Here is a 25,540-nt window from a genome sequence, read left to right on the forward strand (position 1 = left end):
GCTGCACTGTATGTGACCTTCAATGGAATTTATTGCAGCAGTACTGTCTTTCAAACGTACTAACCTCAAATTCCTGTCCTTTTCTTTCTCCAAGTAACCAATTGCCACACAATCCGCTTTGTAATAGACATTAAGACATCTGTAAGCTGAGAACGCTGATTCTTAAACTTTTAAGGAACATTGAAATATCTTCGTAGTACATGTTTAATTCTATCCTTCCAGTGTTGCCCCAGCAAGAATACAGCACAAGGCAGGTGCTAGTGCTGCGACAGTGACCTCACATGTATGTTTGTTATAAACATTTTATCTGTATAATGTAAAACATTTCACTGCATTTCATCTTAAAAATATGTAAATAACCACTTTATAAAGTGGTTCAGGTTATGCAATATAACTATCACAAGTTTACAGTGAGGTAATTGTACTTATAAGTACAAACAGTTCTACAAGGAGCACTTGATGGACTGAGTGCGTTTATAGTTTTTGAGATGAAACTGTTTCTGAACCGCGAGGTCTGTACTAGAAAGGCTCTGAAGCGTTTGTCATATGAGAGCAGTTCAATAGGCAGCATGGCTGAGGCAGCTTGTGCTTGATGCTGTATCCCGATAATTCTCTATCCAATCAGCTGTTGTAGAGCTGTGATTCCACACTCCAATACAGAGGATTAATACTCAGAGTGGTGCAGTGAGAGTAATATGGAAAAAGATGATCCTCTGTGGCAACTCCTGACTGGAGCAGCTGAAAGAAGGTGCAGTGAGAGGAACACTAAAGCAGCTATGGTATTTGGAATACTTTGGCTATTCCCTGAACCAGGGGTGGGCAAATTCATTCCTGGAGGGCCGCAGTGGCTGCGGGTTTTTCTTCCAACCCAGTTGCTTAATTAGAAAACAATCCTTGCCAATAATTACATTTCATGGCTTGTTAGTGCTTCAACTCTGGTATGTCAAGTCATTCTCATATCCTTGATTTTTTTTCCATTCTAAGGATATCATCCAAATAATTTGAAGTGTAAAACGGATGGGTAATTCTCAATCCTTCACTTTTTTCTCTTCTCTTTCCTTCCAAGTATTTAATTAAACCAAATTGTGCACGATAAATACACACAGGTGTAAAGGGTAACAAGCAAAATGGATAACTGCTGGTTTCTTTTGTCATTTGCATGTTATTGCTAATAAGGAGCAATTAAAAACCAAGCATGCAGCTGTTTAAGACTTAAATAAGCAATAAGGGTTCATAATCTTAATGAGGGAGAGAACTAAAATGAAGCAGAAGTGTTTCTAGAGCAATACGAGCTTCTTATTAAGCAATTGGGTTGGAACAAAAACCTGCAGCCACTGCGGCCCTACAGGAATGAATTTGCCCACCCCTGCCCTGGACCATTATATTGTTACAGGTTAATTATAATCAGATGCCTTAAACTAATAAACAATATGTGGTTAATTTCAGTGCATATGATAAAGCCGCGTTACGGATGTGCATCTAAAAAAGAAAGGGAAACCACACTGGAACAAAAGCACTGCTTTGATGCTGGGTGTCGCCAGTTTGCAAATCCGAGCGGGGAACTTGCATACGCCAGGGATTGAGCTACCGTGAAAATGTGTGTGGCTTTACACCAAGTTTGGGTTTTATACATCTCGATTTGAGCGTGGAAACGGGACTACGCAACATTTTTGTGCATACACACCGCTTATACATGAGTCCCCAGGTGTGGAGGATGTTATCTGGTGATGCTCTGCTGAGCCTCTAATTCAGCCATCTTCAGTTCCTGGTTAAGTTTTCTGCATATTGAAGATTGCTCAACTAAATTTAAATTTGGTGACTGGCTCGGCCATTGAATAATTTTCAGTTTTTTTTTTTGTTTTTTTTTTAGCTTTGAATTGCTGTGTTGCCTCTGCAGTGTGTTTGGCTCATTATCTTGTTGTAGGATTAATTGAGTGAGTTCGGAGGCATTTACTAGACCTTGAGCAGATCAGATGTTTCTACACACCTCAGAATTTATGGTGCTACTGCTGTCAGCAGCCCTCTCATCAATAAAGAGAACTGTGCCAGGACCTGTGGCAGCCATAGATGCCCAAGCCATAACATCCCCAGCACCATGTTTAACAAAGGAGGTGGTCTGCTTTCGATCTTGGGCATTTCCTTTTTGACTCCGCACTTTGCTCTTGCCATCACTCTGAGGTTCATCTTTGTCTTGCCTGTCCATGAGACCTTTTTCCAGAATTCTGCAGGCTCTTTCAAGTCCTTTGTCACAAACTGTAATCTGGCCATCCTGTTTTGTGGTGTTCATCTTGCAGTGTGTCCTCTGTGTTTCTGTTCATGAATTCTTCTGCCAATAGACATCTCTGACACACATCTGCCACCTGAAGACTGTTTCTGATCTGTCGGGCAAGCATTTGGGGGCTTTTTCTTTACCATAGTGAGGATTCTTCTGTCCTCAGCAGTGGAGGTCTTCCTTGGCCTACCAGTCCCATTGTGATTACTGAGCCCACCAGTGCATTTTTTCTCCTTAATGACATTCTAGACAGTTGATTTTGGTCATCCTAAGGTTTCACAGAGGTCTCTAATGGTTTTACTTTTGTTTTTCAGACTCAGAGGTACAAAATAATGTTTAAAATATGTTCAGAAATAAAAAAATATACTAAAGGTAGGGAAAAATGTTAGTGATGTGAATGTAATGGCATAGCCGAACACTTAAATAGCCGGTAAAACCTTCAAAGTGAGTAAAGCCGTGGACAGTGATGGCCACATGTATTTCAGAAAGCAAATACAAAGAAAACCAGTTCAAATAAAGATAAACCATCTTAAATAATAACCTCTTGATTATGTGACGTCAGCAGTCGTGTGAATAATACGAGCCTGGTAACCAGCACACAACATGCACACCAGCATCAAAATGACAAGAAGGAAACTCCAAGTGGGGTAGGGGGGTCCAAGTCCAAACATTCAAATAAATCAATGCAGAAGATATTTAAGAAATAAGTGTGGTACTTTTCCAAGTCAATTAATATATGCCATTATTTGGAAGAAATAACTACCACATTAAACTGTGTTCTAAAGACAAGCGTTTTTACACATTTTAAAAGCAGTTTGTCTATTCTTGCAGCTTGCAATAGTTTCAATGGAAATTCTTGTCCATATGTGACAGAAAATCCTTAAAACTTACCAAATATGTAGTGATGGCTAGGGTGTTGTACCGTGTTAGCTATTATGAATGTAGGGAGAAGTCAAGCAAAATGACACCTTTTATTGGCTAAATGAAAATAATATAAAATTACATCTTGCTTGAAGAAGGGGCCTGAGTTACCTCGAAAGCTTGTGCAATATTGTAATCTTTTTAGTTAGCCAATAAAAGATGTCATTTCGCTTAACTCCTCACCACCTTCTATTTGTGCCGCGAAAAGATTTGAACCTTTGAAGCCTCACCCCTCACTATGAACAGCGACATCTGGTGGTTAACCGAGGTCAAGGCAAACTCAAGAGCGCAAGTGTAGCAGCACTCTCTGTTTCAGCCTCATGTCACCAGTAAAAGGTCAGAAAAGTGTGTGCTCATTTTATTCTGCTAAGGTCCTTGTCCATTTATACTATTTAACTTTTGAACGCCGTTTTCCGCTGTTAGTCGCCATCTGTCTCCAAATCTCTCTCTCGTCACAACCCAGCATTGAATGAGAATGATGCATTTTATATAGGCTACCTGTTATTTTAGCGCCAAAGCTGTCAAGCGCGCTGTGACGCACCAATGATGTCACGTGACAGCAGTGTTTTGACACAAGCTCCGACAGAGTGATTCGACTCACTACACTTCTGATCATATTGAAGTCTGTTTCTGATTGTTTGGTCAGAGACATTCACACCATTGGCCTGCTGGAGGTCATTTTGTAGGCTCTGGCAGTGCTCATCCTGTTCCTCCTTGCCCAAAGGAGCAGATACCGGTCAGTTCTGCTGATGGGTTAAGGATCTTCTATGAGGGGCCCTGTCCAGCTCTCCTAGAGTAACTGACTGTCTGTCTCCTGGAATCTCCTCCATGCCCTTGAGACTGTGCTGGGAGACACGGCAAACCTTCTGGCAATGGCAAGTATTGATGTGCCTGCCATCCTGGAGAAGTTAGACTACCTGTGCCACAAACCTCTGTAGGGTCCAGGTATCACCTCATGCTATCAGTAGTGACACTGACCGTAGCCAAATGCAAAACGAGTGCAAAAACAGATGAGGAGGGAAAAATGCCAGTGGCCTCCCTCCACCTGTTAAACCATTCATTCCTGTTTTGGGGGTCGTCTCATTGTTGCCCCTCTAGTGCACCAAAGCAGCTGAAACTGATGAACAAGCCCCTCTGCTATTTAACTGACCAGATCAATAGCCCAGAAGTTTCATTGACTTGATGCTATACTCAGATTAAAAAGTGGTCCTTTCATTTATTTTGAGCAGTATATAAACACTGACACACACTTAGTGTCAAGACCTTAGAATAACAAGGTTCTATCCGTTAGTTATGGTTTTAGAATGCGGAGCTTCAAAAGCTTTGACTCCATTTATCAGGCATATACAGTCCTTTTCCTTTAATTTTGTTCCTAAATGTAAAAGTTGCATTTTCAGTTAAAAATTGCAAGTTTTTTTGAAAATGTGACTTCTAAAAAAGATAAGTAAGAACCTTATTGTTCTAGACCATGTAAGTGAACAGCAAAATCTTGATCAGGATGCTCAATTTCCAAGCTGTTTTATCCTGTGGGATTACCGGCGAGTCCAGCCAAGTCCATGCCAGCTGTAGTCCATGTTGATACAAGAGGAGGCTCTGCTCAAATCTAGCAATTCTAGTTGTGTTAATACACGAGTTGATTGGGCCAGCACAAATTGAAACACTCAGTACTGTCACTACCAAAAAGAAAATTCATCCATCCATTTTCCAACCCGCTGAATCCAAACACAGGGTCACGGGGGTCTGCTGGAGCCAATCCCAGCCAACACAGGGCACAAGGCAGGAACCAATCCCGGGCAGGGTGCCAACCCACCGCAGGACACACACAAACGCACCCACACACCAAGCACACACTAGGGCCAATTTAGAATCACCAATCCACCTAACCTGCATGTCTTTGGACTGTGGGAGGAAATCGGAGCGCCTGGAGAAAACCCACACAGACACGGGGAGAACATGCAAACTCCACGCAGGGAGGACCCGGGAAGTGAACCCAGGTCCCCAGGTCTCCCAACTGCGAGGCAGCAGCGCTACCCACTGCGCCACCGTGCCGCTCCAAAAAGAAAATTTTATTAAAAATGATTCAGTATAAATTGTACAACCGTTTCAAGAAGTATTTACAATTAACAATAATAATGGGTCGGTTGAATTGAAAGAAAGAATGGAGAAAGATTAATTTAACAAGCAGACTGATTGGGGAATATACTGAAGCATTAAAACTGCAGAATGCCCATTTCTATATATTATCCATCCATCCATCCATTTTCCAACCCGCTGAATCCGAACACAGGGTCACGGGGGTCTGCTGGAGCCAATCCCAGCCAACACAGGGCACAAGGCAGGGAACCAATCCTGGGCAGGGTGCCAACCCACCGCAGGACTCTATATATTATATATAAATAAAATAACAATGTATTGGGGATAGAGATGTTTGCTTGTAACGTACAAAAAAGGAGTAAAACTGTACAACAAAGTTATAAAAATAAATGAAAAATACAGATGACGTGAATTGGCTAAAAACAGATATGCAGACGATTTCAAATATACAGAACTTAATCAACAATCTTTAACAATAAAAGTGTCCTTTATTATTTATATCAATAGTTAAATCAAATATAAACAACTCTATTATGTGCAGTCAGTTTCACACTCAGAAATCAAAAAAAAGGCCAAAGACAAACAAAGCAAGCGACATGTTTATTAGAGGAGGCGCTGAGATGGAATCCCAAGTTGAAAAGCCTCAGTGATTCTGTCTGTCTTTGTGCTTCCAACTGTTGCAATACAAGTACAGAATGTCAAACTCTTCCGTCTCACTTATTAAAAAAAAAATTTACTTTCATCATTACTAAAAGTGTATGAATGCGTATTTTAAATTTCACTTTAAACATATATTTACATTGATATATATTTAGTTTGGGCGGCACGGTGGCGTAGTGGTAGCGCTGCTGCCTCGCAGTTAGGAGACCCGGGTTCACTTCCTGGGTCCTCCCTGCGTGGAGTTTGCATGTTCTCCCCGTGTCTGCGTGGGTTTCCTCCCACGGTCCAAAGACATGCAGGTTAGGTGGATTGGCGATTCTAAATTGGCCCTAGTGCGTACTTGGAGTGTTTGTGGGTGTCCTGCGGTGGGTTGGCACCCTGCCCGGGATTGGTTCCTGCCTTGTGCCCTGTGTTGGCTGAGATTGGCTCCAGCAGACCCCCGTGACCCTGTGTTCATATTCAGCGGGTTGGAAGATGGATGGATGGATATATTTAGTTTATATTCTTGTCTAAATTCACTACAAGTAAAATGGTATTCTGTTTAACAGAATAATGGTGCTAAAAAGAAAAAGAAAGGACTGTCTCTCTCCCCCCCAACACCACATGACGTCCCACTCACTGTCTGCTGGTCCATCATTGACCAGAACTTCTGCTTCTGGTACAGAAATCCTCTCAACTGTTCCTCGAGCTTTAATAAGAGCCGATCACAAACACAGAAACAGAGAGGACATTACTCACAGAGACACTTTCTGTACTCATTACAGATTCACTGAAGCCAAATGATCCTCTGGCATCAGCACATCCAGAATGATGTGAACTCGGGGTGTCGATCTTTTCAAAAGTGCCTACAGCTCTTGAGAACACTTCTGTAGAGGCCATCTATCAGCTCGTGGACTTCAGAAAATCACATCCTGCCCACATCCCACTCAGCATCAACGGTTTAGATGTGGAGACTGTTAGGAGTACCAAGTTCCTCAGTGTGCACATAACTGAGGAACTTACGTGGACGCATAACACCTCATCACTAATCAAGAAAGCCCAGCAGAGACTATACTTCCTGAGGCGACTAAAGCGAGCAAGTCTTCCCCCTTCCATCCTCACCATGTTCTACAGAGGCACCATTGAGAGTGTTCTGACCAGCTGCATCACGGCCTGGTATGGCAACTGCAACATATCCGACCTCAAGCGCCTGCAAAGGATAGTGAAGACAGCAGAGAGCATTATTGGGGTGCCTCTCCCTTCACTACAGGACATATTTTACAAACGCAGTGTCCGCAAGGCCTGCAGGCATTGTTCAGGACCCCTTACATCCCTCACATGGACTTTTCACACTTCTGCCATCCAAGAGAAGATACTGCACCATCAAAGCCAGATCTGCCAGGCTGCAGGAGAGTTTTTACCCCCAAGCTGTTAGACTCCTTAACACCAGGCTGCCCCCTGGGACATTTTACACACCTCAACCACCTCTAAAAACAGAACTTTTATACATGCGAGCCACTGTCCTGCAAAGACTAGTGTGCATGTAGAGAAGAACCGAAAATTTCATACTGACCTTTAAGGATTTTGACATTCTTGTTATCCTTCTGCTGTGAAACATTCTGACCTGACACATGTCTTAAACAACTACTATCATACACTGATAATTTCTGTATTATTTATGTCTATTATTTATTTATTATATTACATATCTTACACATCAATATTGCTGCTACTTCTTTGTCTTGTCTTTGCACAATGTCTTGTCTTGTTTGTGTTTTAATTTTAAATTTAAATTTTTAATTCTATTTTTAATTTATTATTTGCACGTCATGTTGTTACACTGTGGACCCTGAGCTTTGCAATTTCGTCTATCTGTATACTTGTATATGGTTGAGATGACAATAAAGTTCACTTTGACTTTTCTTCTACTGTGTATAGGTCATTACCCGGTGACCTTTAGGATCTTCATCATTTTTAAACCATTTGGATGACACTTTTTGAGATACAACAGCCTGTTGGGCAAGAAAATTCAAGAGTTTGGCACCATAAAATCATCATAGCTCTTTGCTACAGACTACAATAACAAAGTTTAACTTGTTATCTGAAATAAGTTACCAGCAAGTGATCATCTGCTCAATGGCCCTGTATGATGAACTCCAACAGTTTTTCATGTTGAGTCCTCCCGGAGGCCCTGTTGATCTCTGTAGCCCCTTGTTCTCGAGTCAGCTGCCCCACTGCAGCCACACAGCCAGCCTGCTCTCCTACACGGTGGACACACATAAATAAATACATCAAACTGTACTATTTGTCTTGTGCAAGCTGTCTGGTTTTGATCTGAACACTTCTGTTTCCTCAGAAAAGTGGACACATTGCAATATAGTTCAAACTGTGAGAATTACTCTGTGGTTCACTACAAAAATCTCATTAGTGGTTATCTCAATAGTTTTTTAGAATACATCCATTATTTCAGAGTATTGCAAATGCACCAATCTGGAGACCACCTAAAGTAACATGCAAGTCACAGAAAAGCTTTGAAGGTACTTTTATTCTAATCATAAAATAACCAATCTAAACACTCCACAGGCGACAACTGGTCCTTGACAAAGCTTATGACAATCCTTCCGAATATGAAACTATGGTGGTAGACTAAGTTTTACATTAATACCTTGGTGTGGCTATATCTGCATATTCCTCAAGGAGTTCACTGCTACCATGTTCTTCTTGGTCCCGACTTTTAGACATTAAATTATTAATGTTATTTATTTGACAGAAAAAAGATAGCACCAATAAAAGTTTACCTGTTGTGAAAGACCGGCCTCGACAGACAGACACGGACTCCAGATGTCTAAATGTACACCTGTTTATTTACACGACACACACAGTGCACAAAATCCATAATATTGCTCACAGTCCTTTTGCCTTTCTTTCCTTTTGCTGCCTCTGCTCCTTTCTAGAAAGCTCCGTCCTCTTCCACCCGACTCCGGCTCCCTGAATGAAGTGAGGCGGCCCCTTTTATGGCACACCCAGATGTGCCCCAGGTGCTCCCTGATGATCTTCTGGTATCACTTCCTGGTGTGGTGGAATTGCTGCAGTCCATGACTTGTGAACCACTCAGGAGCCCCCTTGTGACAACAAAGGACCCCCACAGGGATGTATCCGTGGTCCTGATGGAATCCAGGGGGGCTGCCCTCTTGCATCCAGGGGACTATATTGTCCCTCTCCTGGTCCGTCCATGATCCAGGCGTCCCGGTGGAGCAAGGTCCCTGGTAGTCCTGTCCCCCCTGGTAGAATGCCTAGAAGGGGCTGGGCAGACTCATGGTGTGGAACCCCTGCAGATTTTATTTTTTTTCCTCCAGCCGTTTTAGTTTTTTTTTTTTTTTTTTCTGTCCTCCCTGGCCATTGGACCTTACTCTTATTCTATGTTAATTAGTGTTGTCTTATTCTAATTCTTACTTTGTCTTTTATTTCTCTTTTCTTCATTATGTAAAGCACTTTGAGCTACATTATTTGTATGAAAATGTGCTATATAAATAAATGTTGTTGTTGTTGTTGTTGTTGTCTGTCACACTGCCCATCCCCCAGTTGAAGCACGGGTGAAGTGGCCTGTCCCGCAAGGGTTGTCCTTTGACAGGTTGGGGCGCCGTCATATCTCAGTTCATGGTTCCACCCTGAAAAAGAGAAGCAACAGAAGGGCTGGGAGACACTGCTGCAACGCCATCTCATGGCATCCTCCGTAGTCCTATACGGACGTCTCCACCCGTGATTGCGATTTTGGCACTCAAAGGACCGGTGCCTCCCTCCATGTCCCTGTGCCCTCTGGACATGGAAATAGGATGGGTAAGTCCGCTCCACCTCGTCCTCAGCCAGGTTCGGGGCCTCTCTCTCGTGCGTCAAGGTCACTAGATTACCCCTCTCCAACTCTGTTTATGTTCCAGGCGTCCTGGTGGGGCAACGTACCTGGTGTATTTAAGTTACACTATTTGACTTCATTTAAACACTGGAGTATTCAAAATTCCAAGTTTATTTAAGCTGACTGTTTTCTCTAGATGGATGTGAGGTGTCACCTTAGATTGTCCAAGAATCCCAAAAGGAGCAGCTCCAAAAGCAGGGTACCTGCACAGGCACTCAGCAATGGTACACTCAGAACAAGAACCAACAACTGTAAGGTATTCTGAAAAGGCGCCAGTCATCTGACACCCACTAAACCAGACCAGAGGAGCTGGCCACATAAAATAATGGGTAAAACTGTTTACATCAGAGAGGAAATACTAAATGTTTAACCACCCATATGAGCAGTTCTCCAGAAGAAACAAGCAGCATCACTTGCTCTCCACTATTATTGGCACCCCTTGTAAAAAATTAGTAAGAAGGGTTAGAAAAAAAATCCATTTGCTGATGAAATGTCACCTTGCACTGAAAAAATTAGAAACATCTGACTTTTATTTGAGACCATTTTATTCAAAGAAAAACAAAGCCCTCATCAAGAAATAAAAATTTATAAAACAATTTTTTTTCTAACTCTTCTTACTCATTTTTACAAGGGGTGCCAATAATAGTGGAGGGCGCATTAAATGAATGCCACAGTTAAAAGTATGCCACACAGGAAGAAAAAAACATATTATCAGCATCTTTAAAAGACTGACAGCAGTAAAATCAAAGAGTTCCTCCATGGTCAGATACAAGTGTATACTGACAGAGAATATATTGAAACTAGGGGGCCCCGCCCCCTGCTCGCTTCGCTCGCCAACCCCTGGTGTTGGGAATGACAAAGAGCGTGATGTATGAATGAGATATAGAATAGTGTGACGGTGTAGATGATGCAAATAGAAAGCAAACAATAAAGTGTGTGGCACAGTGTAAAGGTTTATTGGAAAATTTCTTTGTACACGCCGTTTAAGTGTAAAAGGTAATTCCAGGTCAGAACTTGTAAGGTCAATGAAGATGGTCATTATCGTGATCAGAGTCAACTTTGTCAGAGCTTAGAAAGAGTTGTGTCTCTCCAGGAAGTAATGGAATGACTTGGGTATTTATGTTTTCCACATTAATATTTTTTGGACATAATATAGTGTGTTGTGTTAAAAGGGGCATTTGGTCTAATGAGATTGCTGTTCCAAATGTCTCTGTAACTAAGTCGTCGCAGATAAAGGCTTGAGGAATTGTAATAATATGTGGCTGAAGTCCATCTGTATTGGTGAGTGTACCATCTCTCAGTTGTAATAAGCAATTGTTATGATCTGGTTCTGGACATCGTATCTTTTTTACTAACTGTATCTTTTGAAAGCAATGGCAATTGTCTGCGTATTTTAAGGTGCACTGAACAATAGCTGAGTGCATGGCATCTGGAAGAATAGCTAATCACTGTTTAAAATTTCCTCCTAATAAAAGTACCTTTCCTCCAAATCGAATATTATTATTCATAAACGTTTGTAGAAGTTTATGAATGGTGTTGAGTAAGTGACTTCATGCCATTGTACATTCATCAATAAACAACATTTTTTGAAGACGGATGTCACGTGCAGTGCCACCGTTAATGTTCATAGTGGATACCGATTTGTAGGATCTAATGTAGTTGATAAAGATTTCACTTTCAGGTACATCGTCAGTTATAAGCCTCTGTAGATATTCAGTATATGAATGTAAAGAAGGCAGTCTAATTTGACCCTTTTGACAACAACGTGTAAATGTATAACTTGTATTTCCAGTTGTTTCTTCAGGGAAGTGAACTGAATGACAATGATTGCAAATGACATTCATTAATCCGAATGAATTTTACTGGTGTATGTTTTTCTTGTGCCGTTTGAGAGGCGCGTTGTTGCATGTGTAGTATTTGGGACGTGTTGTTTTGGAGCTGTAATCGATTTGCCTGTGCTGTGTGAGAAGCCCGTTGTAGCCTTCGGTGCCATTAACGTATGTCTGAGACGGGAGGTGTTTCGTTTTGAATCCGTGCCTGTTGCGATGCAGCACTTTGATTGATAGTTTGCGTCATGTGGATCTAGGATGTAGATTTGTGCATATTTGCGTTGTTGATTTGTTTCAGGGTGCACTGTTCCAATGCAATGCAGTATTTGTGCACATATGGGAAAGCAGTATGGGCCATTGCCTTTTGGTGGCCTGATATTTACTAAAAGCAAATGAACTATTGTAGGATCTAACGCAGTTCATAAAGTTTTTACTTTTAGGTACATCGTTAGTTAGAAGCTTTAGTTGAGCTTTGCGTTTTTGGAGTCGAGACATTTTTTCTTTTAGAAATATGGATAAGTAATAAGAAGTATTGCACTCACTGTTAATATGGAGCCTTTTCTGCGGTTGAACAGTTAATAGTGCCTTATTGTAATGAGATCCACCTATGCTGCATAGCCGTCTATTTTGTTGTTTCTTTCGTGTTCGTGTGTTTGTTCCTGTTATCCTTTCCTTTTCGTTTTGTACCCGTGACCGTGTATTCATGACTTGTTTCTTTCTCAGCATCCGAAATATGGATAAGTAATAAGGAGGGTCGCAGTCACTGTTAATATGTTTCCTTTTCTGCAGTTGAACGGTTAATAGTGCTTTATTGTAAGGAGATCCACCAATGCTGACACCTATGCTGTCTAGTGTGAAGGTGCTGACGTTCACTTTAGAATATGTGGCTTTGGGTGTGACTTCTTATGGATGTGGGGGGGGGGGGATTGTTGAGGATTGTTGTTGCGCGAGCGTCTTCTTTCTTTTTGTGTTCCTGTGTCTTGTTGAATCCCCCTCTTTGTGTGTGTCCCGTCCCTCGCTTGTAGGGTCTGTGGGGTGGTTTTGTGTTCTTTTTTTTGTGTTCCATGGGCTTGTTGAATCCCCATCTTGGTGTGTGTCCCGTCCGGTGCCTGTGGGGGGGGGGGGGTGCCTTGCTGTTGTGTGCGAGCCTCTTTTTTTTTTTTTCGGGTCTAGTTTCGTGTGCAATGTGTTTCGTGCTTTTCCTGCGTTTGACTTTGCGCCTCATTTCTCCTTTTTGTATGTGCTCACTCCTTTTTTCTGTGGTCTTGTCCGCCACTCGCGGCCCCTCATACGCCTTTGTCGCCCTCTTTTCTCCGCCTTTCTCCGACTCTCGCAGACTCTTTTTGCGCCTGCGCCTCTCGCGGCCCCTCATCCGCCTCTCTCTCCCTCTTTTGTCCACCTTTCTCGGCTCCTCAGCCGACTCTCGCGGACTCTTTTTGCGCCTGCGCAGTACGTCTTTTTGCAGCTACGGCCCATGGCTGGATGTGCCTGCGTCCATCATCCGGTTTAGCATTCTCGGTTAGTAATATGGATCCTATACAATCTAAACACAAATGTAAAGTTACATAAAGCTTACAGTTAATATTCAAGTACCATCAACGTGTCTATTAGGGATTAGGGTTAGGGTTAGGGTTACTGAAGGTAACTTAGGGTTACACAGTCTACTGAACCAGTAAGGTTGTCCTAGGAAAGAAGGAAAGAAAAAAAAAAGACACACATGAAAGTCAAAGACGACAAGTGAATTACAAATTTAACAAATGGTTGCTTGCAATTTACCTGGTTTTTCATTAACATCCAATTTACAGAAGATATTCTTGTAGCAAGTTGTCTGAAAAGAAAAAATATAAATGTCACTTGTAATTAAATTGAAAAGGCTCTGTGCACATTGTGACTGTCAGTCTGAGTCACGTATTATTTAGTGGTGCACTGCCTATTGCAGGAAAGTCTTTTAACAGTTCAGAAATGGCAGGCATCATCTGCACAAAACTACCATGAAATTGTGTTAAAATTGACAGAACCAAAACATGGCAGATTACTTGGTATTACAATTTAGACACATTGCTCGGTTATACTCCATATATATATATATATATATATATATATATATATATATATATATATATTATAAAAAGAAATCCTGTCCTGGAAAGTAAAAGCAAGTCTACGATATGTGATCTTCTCGTAAGACATTTTAAAGACCCGCGAGACTAGAGACATGCCCTACTTACAATCTATCAAATAGGACAATCGGCAGCAAAACATTCAGTCTTGTGAAGGATTTGAGCACACACAGATCCAGGGCTCTCAGCGCATATAAAGCATATAAGGTACGTTATAAATTAAATGTCGACATCTAAGCGAAGAAATAAACAGCGCGGAGAAAAGAGACTCAAATGCGTTGGACAGAAAAAAGAGCAAAAAAGAATAATCAAGGTGGAAATTCAGAAAATAAGGAAAGTAATTATCAGCCCGGAACAAGTGGAATTGAAAAAAAGCATGTCCAGTCCGGCTCAGAATTAAATGACAATGAATAAAAGACAAAGTAGAACTTCATAAGGACGTTTACAAACGTTGGCACTAAACAAATGCAGAGCAGGTTAGAGACTATGAAACCAGTGATATTAGAAAGGCTCAAAAAAAAAAAAAACATTGGCGCTATACACATGTGGAGAAAGTAGGAAAATTAGAAAATATAAAAAAAGAAAGTAAAGATCGCAGTAGCACAAACAAACAAACTGCCTCATTTAACTATGCACCAGTCTAACTTTGGTTTTGTACAATAATTACTACACTATTGCACCTTAACACTTAATTCTACTTTATTCACATAATTTTACTTATTTATTATGTTCTACTACACTGTTTTCTTTCAATCTATGACTTTTTGTTAATCTAACTGATATTCTTCTAACTTTGAACAGTTTTTGATAAGTGGATCAGGATGCATTTCACTGCGTGTTGTCCTGTATAACTATGCCTGTGACAAATAAAGAATCTTGAGAATTTCAAAAACGGAGTTTACCGCACATGAATTTATTGGTTACTTTGTTCATGTATATTTATTTATCTGTCTGCTTATTTAAAAAGCTACATTTACCCCAGGAGTCAAAAACGTTCTGTCTAGCCCTTGTACAAAAACCTAGACAAAAGCTGGGGTATCACCTTGGTAACCCCATGTACTTTTGGAACTGTGAGAGGAAAGTAGCACGACTTTACAGACAGTTATATATATATATATATATATATATATATATATAGGGAAAATTAAAAAGTTAAGGCAATTTGAAAGTTACAGGGTCACTGCTACAGATCGAAGTTGATACAAAACAATCCTAGAAATTTGATTCTGTTCATCTGGACAAAGTTTTTAAGTGGGAGAAATATTTCAAGACTTATCCAAGTCTCTTCCTCAGTCTCAATTGACTGCAGGTTTCCCCAACCTTATAAACAGTACCTTTGCTTAATCACAGAGACTAGCACCATTGACAAAGGGCCAGTTGATCAGTGATATGCAAATTGTCCACTGATTAGTAGACGTGCGAACCATTCATAGAGGGTTGAGGAATGGCTGCAATCACAGCATTGTAAGATGGCGACAGATGTACCCTTAGGCCCCCTCCTCTGTTCAGAGATGGTCGTTCCTTTTTCACGTAAATGACCTCCTTGATTCCTCTCTCAAACCAGCGCTCCTCCCTGTCCAGGATGTGCACCTCTTCATCTTTAAAGGAGTGACCACTATCCTGTAGATGTAAATACAATACAATACAATACAGTTTATTTTTGTATAGCCCAAAATCACACAGGAAGTGCCGCAATGGGCTTTAACAGGCCCTGCCTCTTGACAGCCCCCCAGCCTTGACTCTCTAAGAAGACAAGGAAAAACTCCCAAAAAAAAACCTAGTAGGGAAAAATGGAAGAAACCTTGGGAAAGGCAGTTCAAAGAGAGACCCCTTTCCAGGTAGATTGGGCGTGCAGTGGGTGTCAAAAGAAGGGGGTCAATACAATACAATACAATACAGTACAGTACAGTACACAGAACAATTTCTCAATATAGTAAGAAATAAAAAAAATATATAAATTTTAGAAGTACAGAGTAGAATTTAACAGTAGATGATATATCCCATAATAAGATTTGTATTTGTATAGAGTCCTGGAGACCTCATCCTTCAAGCTGCCTCCCCCATTTGGCCATTCCACAGCTGAAACAGTGCTGGGCCAGCCAATCCGATGAAAGGACCCCTCTCTCCCACGACTCCTGCGATCCTCCATCAGGGATGACTTTTCCTTAGGCAGGCAAAACAACTTGGCAGGTGGGCCGTGGCACTAAGTACCACATTTGAGTACCGAGAAGAAAAAACAGAATAAGTGAGGGTTAGTATACAATTATAACTGTCATGTTACTTATGTTTAAGTGCTAATGACTAACAACAGAGATGCAGTCTGTACAGTTAATCAGCATCTCTAGTAAGGGTATGCTAAACTGAAGTAGTGAGTCTTCAGCCGGGATTTAAAAGCTGAGACTGAAGGGGCATCTCTTATAGTAGCAGGCAGACCATTCCACAGTTTAGGGGCCCAGTAACTAAAAGCTCGACCCCCCACTGTTATTTTATTAATCCTTGGAATCATAAGCAGACTGGCATCTTGAGATCTTAATGTGCGCTCTGGTTTGTAAGTCATGATAAGTTCAGACAAGTAAGCCGGACCTCGACCATTTAATGATTTATATGTTAAAAGAAGGATTTTGAAATCTGCCCTAAACTTAACCGGGAGCCAGTGTAAGGATTTAAGAACTGGAGTTATGTGTTCATATTTTCTTGTTCTTGTAATAATTCTCGCAGCCGCATTTTGGATTAACTGGAGGCTGTATAAAGAACAGTTTGAACATCCAGTGAACACTGCATTGCAGTAGTCAATCCTACTAGAGATAAATGCATGCATTAGTTTCTCAGAATCCTGTTTATTTAAAAAGCGCCTTAATTTCCTAACATTTTTAAGATGGAAGAAACATGTTTTGGACAACTTTGTAATATGCGCTTTAAATGACATGCTAGAGTCAAAGATAACTCCTAGATTGCGGGCTGATTCAGTAAAATTGACTGGGATTCCCAGAGTTAAATGATGACAAAATATTATTGTGATCAGCATCATTCCCTCCAACAATTAACATCTCTGTTTTATCTGCACTTAAAGACAAGTAGTTCTTATTCATCCACTCCTTTAATTCACTAACACAACTAATTAAAGACAACATTGGAGAAACTTCATTTGATTTAAATGAAAGGTATAACTGGGTGTCATCTGCATACGAGTGAAAATTAACATTATGTTTCCTAATGATAGATCCCAGTGGAAGCATGTACAGTGAAAATAGTAAAGGTCCCAGTACTGAGCCCTGCGGGACACCATATTGAACTTCTGTGTATAATGATGGAGTACTGTCAGCACATTTCTGTACATATTGGAATCGATTTGATAAATAAGAACTAAACCAAGCGAGCACGGTGCCTGTAAGCCCAACATCATTTTCTAGCCTGTGCAGTAAAATAGAATGGTCGATGGTGTCAAACGCTGCACTTAAGTCCAACAACATAATTACAGTTGAGTTTCCTTCATCAGAGGATATCAGAATGTCATTTACAACCCGTGTTAGTGCCGTTTCTGTACTATGACCAGTGCGAAAACCAGACTGGAATTTCTCAAATAAATTGTAATGCGTAAGGTGAGTCTGAAGCTGACTGGCGACTACTTTTTCTAGTATTTTAGAGAGAAACGGTAAATTTGAAATAGGCCTATAATTATTTAGTATATGTGGGTCAAGGTCTGACTTTTTAAGTAATGGTTTAAATAGACTGCGGAGTCCTGGCCTGACGAGGAAGCTCTTCTGTGTTGTGACATGCGCTTAGCCAGTGGCTGCTTGGTTTCCCCGATGTACAATTCATGGCACTCCTCCTGGCACTTAACTGCGTAAACTATGTTACTCTGTTTGTGCCGTGGGACCCGATCCTTGGGATGGACCAATCTTTGGCGTCTTTCACACGTCTACTAATCAGTGGACAATTTGCATATCACTGATCAACTGGCCCTTTGTCAATGGTGCTAGTCTCTGTGATTAAGCAAAGGTACTGTTTATAAGGTTGGGGAAACCTGCAGTCAATTGAGACTGAGGAAGAGACTTGGATAAGTCTCGAAATATTTCTCCCACTTAAAAACTTTGTCCAGATGAACAGAATCAAATTTCTAGGATTTCCTTACCTGGATTATTGATCATGCATCGAGACATACAAAACAATCCATTTAACTTGGTTTATGAGTAGTCCACACATGCAGAGTGCAGCACTCGGCCATTAGGCTCATTAATCTGAAGGTCAAATAAACATGGACGCTCCACTGTGGGATTGCACTACTGCTGAACAATGAGCCAAAGTGAGATTTCATTGGACAGAGAGAGTGAAATCTCCTGAAATTCACTGAGGGATATTTAAATATTCTCCTAGGATGAATCTTAAAAAGCAACAGGAACAACTTACACACATTGATGTTAATTAGAATGTGCAGTGGCGGCTCAGCATTCTTTTGGCCTTTGAGCCCCTGCAGATTTTGTGTTTTTCCCTTACATCACAACTCCTGGAGTTTTTATCATTTCTTTCTGTCCTCCCAGGCCATCTGACTACAGCATTAGACGTATCATTAGAGACATATTATTCTTAAATTGCTTTTCAAGTGAATCCTGGCAGGGATGTCTCATGTGTTGAGCAGTTTCTAGCCCCTGATAAGATATTGAACTTGAGGTAGGTTACCTTGGCCAATGTTGAGATATTTTTGCTTTGTATTTGCATTTATCTGTGCCGAGTGATTGTTGAATTGGTATTCTAATATAAAAAGAACCTGAGAAGTTAAAATGCCTTTCCTGGACACTTTTACAGAGAAGATTTCTTTATGTTATCTGAGGTCCACTTTCATTTTATGACATAACCGTGGAGCAGTCACAATCACAGCCACTGTTGGACTCAAACAATATTTATCATCGTCTCTGCATTGTTTGAACCAATCCACCCAAAAATGCACCTGCTTTACTTGAGGTGCTCCCAGTTGCTTTCCACTATTTTTTTTTTTTTTACAGGTTGATTTATTTATGACCTTTTATATTTAACCAATAAGACATTAACTCAATGTAAAATGAAGGATGTTTGTCCTGTCTTCACTTTGCAAGACTGATATTGGAGATAATTTGATTTTACTACAACAGATAAATTTGATGCAAAACCTTAATTCAAATTCAAAATGAGATCAAATCGAAACTATATAAATATTCCACAAAGACTTTTTAGTAGCACCCCATTACCACAAAACACTTGACTACGTTCAACTTTAATTATATCTGTCAATTATTTTATTAGTCTTCCGTGTTAGTTTGGAATGTACACTACGCCTACAAATCTCATAAGTGAATCTTCTACAAGACATCACACTTAACATTTAAAATTTAGTTCACTTTATTCTTCACTTACCCAAAGCAAATAAGTTTGGTTTTAAATACCGAGAGATTTAAAATCAAATTGCTTGTCCCGTGTTCCACATAAGAACTGTCAATTTACTGCCTGAGATGAGCTTACACTTTTGTGGTTGTTTTAATTTGTGATTCTAATTTTATTACCTCCTTCCCGTAATTAACCTCAGTAGTTGAAGCGTCTTGTTCATTTCAAACGCGATTGGTAACTGATTGTAGTTATTTTGTCCGCACGTGTTAACATTAAGCAGCCAAAAGCCTTAATTCGTGTATATAAAGACTGTACTGCGCCTCGAATTTCATTGTGTTTTCTTCATTTGTTTTTCAAAAATGGGGTATAAGGGTCAGATAGCCGTAGTGTTGCTGCTCTTTTTCCTCTGCGATGCTTTTGCTCAGCCCCGTTTCAAAGGACAGAAGGTTATCGCAAAGCACCAGCAGCCCGCGGTCCTGCAATATTTTGAGCCGAGAGCTGGCGCTCAGCAGACCGTAACCGCTCAGTGCACCGACAGTGAGGTGATCGTCACCATCAGTCCGGACTTGCTGGGAATCCAAAAGCCGGTCCAGCCTTCTGATCTTTCCATGGGTGGATGTGGAGTCACCAGTCCGGCCGGTGCTCAGCCCTTTGTGATTGAAGCGCCTCTGCAGGGCTGTGGGAGCACCGTGGAGGTGAGTTGCTGCAGCGGTCTCGCATTTGTCCTTTTTCTAATGTCACTTTTTCAGTAATGGTAACCTTGAGAAACCTCATAGTATGTGGCTCGAGTGTGGTTTATGATCATGTCCCGTTTTGCCTCGCATTTAGGAGACCCGGGTTTGCTTCCCGGGTCCTCCCTGCGTGGAGTTCGCATGTTCTCCTCGTGTCTGGACTGTAGGAGGAAACCCACTTTAAGGGCAGTTTAGAATCGCCATTCCACCTAACCTGCAGGTCTTTGAGTGTGCGCGCCTTGCCCGGGGTTTTTCCTGCCTTGCGCCCTGTGTTGGTCACGGAGGTCTGCTGGAGCCAATTTCAGCCATGTAGTTGGGATATAGCGGGTTGGGCAATAGATGTATTCCTCGCACAATTGAGGCAAATTGTGGAACAGGTGAACTGCTTGGACATCTTGCTTTAGTACCCATTTTTAAAAAGCCTTTTTAGGTGTCAGTTCAGATTGTAGGTAGCCCTTTGGCTGGCAGAGTCGTCCTTTTCTCGATGTATTTGTAGAGATTTTTATTTTAAAAAAGCCAGTTTCTTTGCAGCTTGTAACCTTTCAGAATAGCTGCAAAACTAATCTAACATTCGTGTCTGTAAGGTGCTGTTGGAGCAAAACTTTGAGTTTGGATTCTACTATTGTCAGCTGACTAACCCTAAACTAATTGTTGCATTTTCTCTTCAGATGCTGGGAGCTGTAATTGTGTACACCTTCACCCTGGACTACAATCCTTCTCCAATTGATGGTCTTCCCATTGTAAGAACCAATCCAGCTGTGGTACAGATTGAATGCCAATACAACAGGTGAGACAAGGCTGTAATGGAGAAACAGTTGAACTTGTGTGTTAATGCAGATACATCCTTGGTTCCAAACTGATTCAAAACCATTCCATCTGGATCCTTTGTTTCCCAACCCAGGCTACACAATGTAAGCAGCAATGCCTTAAACCCCACTTGGGTTCCCTACACCTCCACGATATCTGCTGAGGATATTCTGAGCTTCTCGCTGGTTATAATGAGCAGTAGGTGTACACTAAAAATCCTCCTTTCCATTTGCACTAACGTGATCTGAACACCTTGTAACATTCCTGTCTGCAGGTGACTGGAGTGGGCCGAGTCCATCCAACACCTTCTTCCTAGGAGACCTCATTAACCTTCAGGCATCTGTGGACAGCACTAACCATGTGCCTCTCCGTGTCTTTGTGGACCGCTGTGTGGCCACTCCTGGGTCCAATGCATCTGCCCCGGCCTACACCTTCATTGGGAATAATGGGTGAGTGTGAGCCATAGTCTGACCAGATCTTGGTCTGGAAACGCATTGCTATGGTCCCTCTTGTGTATTGCAGGTGTTTCTTGGACAGTAAACTGACAGGCTCCAATTCCCAGTTCATGTCCCCCAGAGTTGCCCAGTCTGTAATGCAGTTCCAGCTGGATGCCTTCAGGTTTTATGGCCTGACTACTAGTTCAGTAAGTCTTCCTCCCATCTCCTTTGGAGGAATCCCATTGAAGCTCCCAGATGTGAATGTAGTCTCTTGCATGTCTACTTTCAGATCTTCATTACCTGCCGTCTGAAGGTGACCTTGGCATCTGCTAATGTTGATCCTTTGAATAAGGATTGTTCATACAACTCTGCACTGAGCCAGTAAGTGACTGGGAGGACGATGGTGCACCTGTTCAGATGAGGTAGCAGGTTGTGATTGGTGGCTGTGCTTTCAGGTGGAGCTCAGTGGATGGGAACAATGCTGTCTGTAGCTGCTGTGACACCAGCTGTGCCAACCCCCCTCCCTTCAGGAGGGGCTCTGGTGCCCCTAAACGCAGACCCAGGAGAGCAAGTAAGTGACCTCACCAGCAGACTTCTGCAGTGTCCAGCCTGGGATACACAAGCTGAAATTGTGTTTTGCAGGCGAATGGAGTGCACCAGCTGAATGGCAGGAGACCATTTCTGTTGGCCCTCTTTATCTGGAGCAGGTCTCTCCTTTGTCTTTATCACAGTCCCTGTCTGGCCAGCAAGATGAAGCCTCTTCAGGTAACTTGTTTTCAACAACTGAAATGCAAGCCATGTGAAGGACCATTCCTTAGGTTTATGGTCCAAGTTTACATTCTAGATTAAACCACCTAATGCCTCTTCTCCTTGCAGGCTCTAAATTCCAAGATTCCATCCTTGGAGCTGTTGTAGGTGTCCTGGCTGTCTCGTGTGTGGCTGTACTATTCTTTGCCTACAGAAAAGCAAAGGGCATTGTTAATACTAAGCAATAAAATTTTAAATCCAGAATCCTTGTCTGCTCTATTGTGTTGGTTTGCACTTGTGTTAGATTCATCATGATCAGGCTTATGCCATTAGATGGTACCACATGCCTGCTTGTTGCTCCAGGTCTCCAATCTCCTCTAATCCAGGCTCAACCTTGACCTAGCATAGGTGAATGATTAGCAAATGTAATGTGCTCAAACTTCCTTTGCTAGAAAGTGGCATTTCAATAAATGAACCCAGTACTCTATTTGAGGGTCCCATCTTCAGCATCCCAAAATGTGCCAAATATGAAGAGAAGATCAAGCATCACTTTAAAGCTGCTGCAATTTTTGAACAAACTGGTTCCTAGTTTTAAAAGGCATGATCAAGACCTGTGGTTCCCAAATGCAGTCCTGGGACTCTGAATCCATGCAGCTACACAATCGGTGATCTCCTTTTAACTATCTTGGCTTTTCTCGGAGTGTGGAAAAGTCCACAGGTTTCTTTTTTTTTTTTTTTTTTTTTTTAGTCCGTTTGACGTCTTTTAGAGGTCAGACATTTGGGTCCCAGCATGAAGAAATGACACTTTTTAGACACGGCTGCAATCCCAAGTTTCTGGGCATACTTAATGGTTGGCACACACTGGCAGGTCAAATAGTCCTATTTAGTTCTTGCATATACCTTTTATGTCCAATGAACGTAAGTCTGCAATTCAGATCACCAGATATTATCTGGTGATGCTCTGCTGAGCCTCTAATGCAGCCATCTTCAGCTCCTGGTTTTTTTTTTTTTTTTTTTTTTTTTTTTTTTGCATATTGAAGATTCCCCCAATTTAAATTGGGGGGGGGGGGACACTAGCGTGGCCTATCAACTTTCCAGTACTTAGTTTTGGATAAACTCCTGTATTACCTAGGCAGTGTTTAGATCATCATCTTGTGGGATGAAGTGCCATGCAGTGAGTTTGAAGGATTTTTACAGGACCTTGAGCAGATCATATGTTTCTCTATATATCAGAACATTTGGTGGTGTTGTCCACAGCTCCATCAATGAAGAGAACTGTGGTAGCCGTACATGCCCAAGCCATAACACCCCCACCACCATGTTTAACAGAGGAGGTGGCCTGCTTTGGATCTTGGGCAGTTTTTTCATCTCCACACTTTTTTCTCTTGCCATCACACTGATCAGGTTTATCTTTGTCAAGCTTGTTCACATGACCTTTTCCCAGAATACTGTGTGCTTTTTCACAAACTGTAATCTGACCGTCCTATTGTGGTTTGCACCTTGCAGTGTGGCCTGTTTCTGTTCATGAAGTCTTCTGCTGATAGTGGTCTCTGACACACACACACACTGACCCCCTGACGATTTTCTGATCTGTCAGACAGGCATTTGGGGGGCTTTTTCTTTACCAGAGTTGAGGATTCTTCTGTCCTCAGCAGTGGAGGTCTTTTTTGGCCTACTTGTCCCTTTGGGATTACTGAGCCCAATGTGTTTAGTTTTTAATGACATTCTCGACAGTTGATTTTGGTCATCCTAAGGTTTCACAGATGTCTCTAATGGTTTTACTTTTGTTTTTCAGACTCCAAAGTACAAAATAATGGTTAACATTTGTTCAGAAATGAAAAAAATATGCTAAAGGTGGGGAAAAATATTATTGGTGTGAATGTAATGACATAGCTGAACACTTAAAACAGCCGGTAACTTCAAAGTGGGTGAAGCTGTGAAGACTGATGGCCATGTCTATTTCAGAAAGCAAATACAAAGAAAACCAGTTCAAATAAAGATAAACCATCTTAAATAATGACCTCTTGATTATGTGACGTCATCAGCCGTGTGACAACTGCCAGCCTGGTTACCAGCACACAACACGCACACCAGCATCAAAATGTCAAGAAAACTCAAGTGGGGAAGGGGGCTCCAAGTCCAAATATTCAAATTAAACAATGCAGGAGGTATATAAACAATAAGTGTGGTACGTTTCCAAGCCAGTTATTTCTTCCAAATCATGGTATATATTAATTACCACATCAAACTGTGTTCTATAGAGAAGCTTTTTTTTTTTTTTTTTACACATTCTAAAAGCAGTTTGTCTATTCTTGCAGCTTACGATAGTTTCCATGGAAATTCATGTCCATATGTGACAGAAAATCATTCAAACTGAAGCGTGAAGATTTGAGGTTTTCTACTAATGCCACTAGGGCTATTAAGAAGGTAGGGAGAAGTCAAGCAAAATTACACCTTTCATTGACTAAATAAAAAGATTACAATATTACATCTTGCCTGAAAAAGGGGCCTGAGGTACCCCGAAAACTTGCCAAAGGGGCCTGAGTTACCTCGAAAGATTGCATAATATTGTAAAATATTATAAAAGGTGTCATTTTGCTTAACTTCTCACAACTTTGTATTTTGCCGAAAAAGATTTGAAGCTTTGAAGCCTCAGCCCCAGTATGAACAGCGACATCTGGTGGTTAACTGAGGTCAAGGCAAGCAGCTCTCAAGAGCAGAAGTGAGGCAGCACTCACCATAGACATAGACGCCTCATGACCAGCAGCATCGTACGTCAACGTCGCCGCCATATTGCGAGTGGCACCGCTGTGGTGTGAAGTAATGGGTAAAGATGCCTCACGCATGTGCTGCTTGGGATTGTACAAACCGCTGTACGCTCCAAACCAGGTCACCAATTGTTTTGGTTATGTTTGGCCATTAGAAAATCCCATTTTATAATCATAGCATTCAAGGTCACCTTACAATAAAATTAAACAACATTAGTAAAACTAAAACAAGAGAATGATAAATCAAAAGCAGTAATTAGCAAACAAACAAAGATAATTGGCAGTAACAGTGTAAAATTCACCATTGGTATGCCAGTTTGAAAAGATAAGTTTTGAGGGCAGTTTTAAAATGTGTTATTGAATCGAGCTGACGTATATGAGAGTTGAGGAACACTATGAGAGATGCTCGAGCTCCCATAGAACTGAGTTTGATGTGCGGTACAGAAAGTCGAGCTGCAGATGAGGATCTGAGTGAGTGAGAGGAGTGTAAGTCTGTAGGAGATCAGTGAGGTAGGGGGGAGCTTTAAATGTTAAGAGCAGTATTTGGTATAGTATTCTGTTGGGAGCCATTGAATTTGAGAGAGAATAGGTGTAATATGTTCAGTGGATTTAGAACAGCAGGTTATTATTCTGGCAGCAGAATTTTGAAGAAGTTGTAAGCGATGGATAAGTTTTTGTGGGATGCCAGATAGAATAGTATTACAGTAATCTATACGTGAGGTGACTAGGGCATTAACCAATACTTCAGTACTGTGTTGCATAAGAACAGGACGTCTAGAAATGTTTCGGAAATGGAAGAATGCAGTCCGAGAAATGTTACTTACATGTATATAGGAGGAATTATTTAATAATATTATTATTTAATAATTGTCATTATTAGTGTATAAATAGATATACATAATTGCAT

General features: G+C 41.3%; 2 protein-coding genes across 9 annotated transcripts in view; one reads left to right on the forward strand and one right to left on the reverse strand.

Annotated features, from left to right (window-relative positions):
- The window catches only part of LOC114666623 (zona pellucida sperm-binding protein 3-like), a 44,159-nt gene extending 22,030 nt beyond the window's left edge, over window positions 1-22,129 (forward strand). For 2 of the 8 annotated variants that reach the window (XM_051926593.1, XM_051926610.1), the window contains exons 2-9: window positions 20,543-20,661; window positions 20,776-20,879; window positions 20,956-21,130; window positions 21,204-21,324; window positions 21,408-21,499; window positions 21,574-21,689; window positions 21,761-21,883; window positions 21,995-22,129. In XM_051926593.1, the coding sequence (XP_051782553.1) occupies window positions 20,543-20,661; window positions 20,776-20,879; window positions 20,956-21,130; window positions 21,204-21,324; window positions 21,408-21,499; window positions 21,574-21,689; window positions 21,761-21,883; window positions 21,995-22,113 (969 nt within the window). In that variant the 3' untranslated portion in view covers window positions 22,114-22,129. Of the gene's footprint in view, window positions 1-19,475; window positions 19,839-20,542; window positions 20,662-20,775; window positions 20,880-20,955; window positions 21,131-21,203; window positions 21,325-21,407; window positions 21,500-21,573; window positions 21,690-21,760; window positions 21,884-21,994 lie in introns of those variants that run through there. The other 6 variants (XM_051926588.1, XM_051926604.1, XM_051926599.1 and 3 more) reach the window with 4 other exon arrangements.
- The window catches only part of LOC114666580 (zona pellucida sperm-binding protein 3-like), a 515,374-nt gene that overhangs the window by 410,172 nt on the left and 79,662 nt on the right, over window positions 1-25,540 (reverse strand). The window lies entirely within an intron of this gene.

The sequence above is a fragment of the Erpetoichthys calabaricus genome, chromosome 1 (genome assembly GCF_900747795.2).
Source record: "Erpetoichthys calabaricus chromosome 1, fErpCal1.3, whole genome shotgun sequence".
Lineage (NCBI taxonomy): Eukaryota > Metazoa > Chordata > Cladistia > Polypteriformes > Polypteridae > Erpetoichthys > Erpetoichthys calabaricus.